The sequence below is a fragment of the Carlito syrichta genome, unplaced genomic scaffold (genome assembly GCF_000164805.1).
Source record: "Carlito syrichta isolate Samal-C Ts95f unplaced genomic scaffold, Tarsius_syrichta-2.0.1 Scaffold143822, whole genome shotgun sequence".
NCBI classification, from domain to species: Eukaryota; Metazoa; Chordata; class Mammalia; order Primates; family Tarsiidae; genus Carlito; species Carlito syrichta.
The window spans coordinates 29,548-31,879 of record NW_007087918.1 but is presented as its reverse complement, the minus strand read 5'-3'; the positions used below and the strand labels follow the sequence as shown (position 1 = coordinate 31,879).

At 44.1% G+C, this 2,332-nt stretch overlaps 1 protein-coding gene across 1 annotated transcript in view; it reads left to right on the top strand.

Annotated features, from left to right (window-relative positions):
• Positions 1-2,332, top strand: part of A2ML1 (alpha-2-macroglobulin like 1) — a 54,832-nt gene that overhangs the window by 32,656 nt on the left and 19,844 nt on the right. Inside the window, exons 27-28 of the mRNA XM_008050317.2 lie at positions 178-252; positions 427-589. Of these exons, the coding sequence (XP_008048508.1) occupies positions 178-252; positions 427-589 (238 nt within the window). The remainder of the gene's footprint in view (positions 1-177; positions 253-426; positions 590-2,332) is intronic.

Genomic DNA, 2,332 nt, shown 5'->3' with positions numbered 1-2,332 from the left:
GCAATCCCCTCCCCTCAGCCTCCCAAGGTGCGGGATTACAGGCTGAGCCACCGAACCCGGCTTTTTTTTTTTTTTAATAATTCATCCATTCAGAGGGGATGGCTTTTTGCAGCTTGCACATAATTCTTGCAGGTGCTGGCCACTGTCCTGACTCCCAGTCTCCCTGTTTCCCTCTAGGGGGGTGTTGATGATGAGGTCTCCTTGACTGCGTATGTCACGGCTGCGTTGCTGGAGATGGGAAAGACCATAGAGGTGAGTTTTCCGGCTCCTCCACGTCATGTTCTTCTCATGCCTGTTCCTCGAGACAGTCACCCATCTTTGTCCCTAGTCCCCTTTTAAGGTCAAAGACGATATGATGACTTCCTGATTCCGTCCCGTTTTAGAAGGAATGCCTTATCAATTGTGCTCTTTATCTTCACTTTTTAGGACCCGATGGTGAATCGGGGTCTGCAGTGTCTCAAGAATTCTGTCACTTCCACCACCCACCTCTATACACAGGCCCTACTGGCTTACACTTTCTCCCTGGCAGGGGAAGTGGACATCAGAGACATTCTCCTGAAAAAGTTAGATGAACAGGCTATCATCTCAGGTATGTGGGTTATGCTAGGACTTCTCTGGAATTGTGAAAATATACTCTAAGTTAGCTATGATTTTTCTTCCTTGTCTTTGTCTTACATGTATTCAATTCTAGGATTCATTTTAGCAAAAGTTGTTAAGTTATAAAATCATTTTCGGGAGTTTTGTGGGAAGCACATGCAGGTCCTCAATGAGCACTGTTTTATTTTTAACATGAAGAGAAACTAGATGGTAGACGCAAGTCAGAAAATAGATGGACATTGTGGAATCCCCCTTTTGGAGACCTCTGAAAGTCCTTTGATGCAGGATCACTTTGGACGTATTTAGAACAGGATTTGAAGTTATCACAGAGCTTGCAAATAAAATATTAATGCATTTTATTTATCTAGTTATGAATTTAAAATTATACTTCCTTGGCTGGGTGCAGTGGCTCACACCTGTAATCCCAGCACTTTGGGAGGCCAAGGTGGGAGGATCGCTTGAGCCCAGGGTTTTGAGACCAGCCTGGGCAACATAGGGAGACCTCGTCTCTGCAAAAAATCAAAAAACTAACCGGGTGTGATAGGGTGCACCTATAGGCCCAGCTACCTGGAAGGCTGAGGTGGGAGAATTATATGAGCCTGGGAGTTCAAAGCTGTGGTGAGCCTGATCATACCACCGTGCCCCAGCCTGCACAACAGAGTGAGACCCCAACTCAAAAACAAACAAATAAATAAATAATACTTCCAGGCAGAAAGTTAGTCTCAGGTTTTATGTATATGAGTGTCACTGCTGAGTTGTCCTCTCATATGGGCTCAGGGTAGTTTTTTGGTCCTGTGTATGAGTGAGTCCAGCCATGAAACGGGTGTCTCAGACAGTGGGTGGAATATTCCCGTTCTACGATGTATTGATTTATTTTGACTATCTCTTTTCTATTATCTTGTCATGCAAGCCCATGTGTTTCCTGTGATGTTCCTCTAGTTAGATTGCCTCCTGTGGCTTGTATGAGCTCTAAACTTCTATTTAATTAGATTTCTGACTTCCGCTCTTCTCATTTCCATCTGTTCTTTTCCTTCCGCTTCTCTGTTATCTGTCATCTGGGCTGCCGCAGAGGTTTGTTTTGGTCTCATATTCTCTTGGATTGCCCTTTGAGCATATCTTATTTGATTGCCCTCATTAGCATTTCTTTATGGGTTCTCAGAGTTCTTACGTCTGTTCTGCCATTTTTGTTCTACTTAAAATGTTAAACCTTTGATTAAGTAAAATGAGTTCTGAAAAATTCATAAAATTCTATAAGCCAAAAAAATGCTCTCAAACACATAGATTCTTTTTTTCTTTTCTTTTCCTTTTTTTTTTTTTTGAGTTAGAGACTCACTTGTCGCCTAGACTGGAGTGCAATGGCATGCTCAGGGCTACTGCAATCTCAACCTACTGGGCTCAGGTGATCCTTCCGCCTCAGCCTTCCAAGTAGCTGGAACCACAGGCATGTGCCACCATGCTGGGCTAATTTTTTTGATTTATTATAGAGGGAAGGTTTCACCATGTTGCTCAGGCTGGTCTCGAACCCCTGAACTCAGGTAATCTTCTTGCCTCTGCCTCCCAAAGTGCTGGAATTGCAGGATTCTTTTTTCTTTTTCTTTTCTTTTCTTTTTTTTTTTTTTTTGAGTTGGAGTCTCACTCTGTCGCCCAGACTGGAGTGCAGTGGCCGCTCCCAGCCACCACAGCCTCGACCTGCTGGGCTCCGGCGATCCTTCCGCCTCAGCCTTCCAAGTAGCTG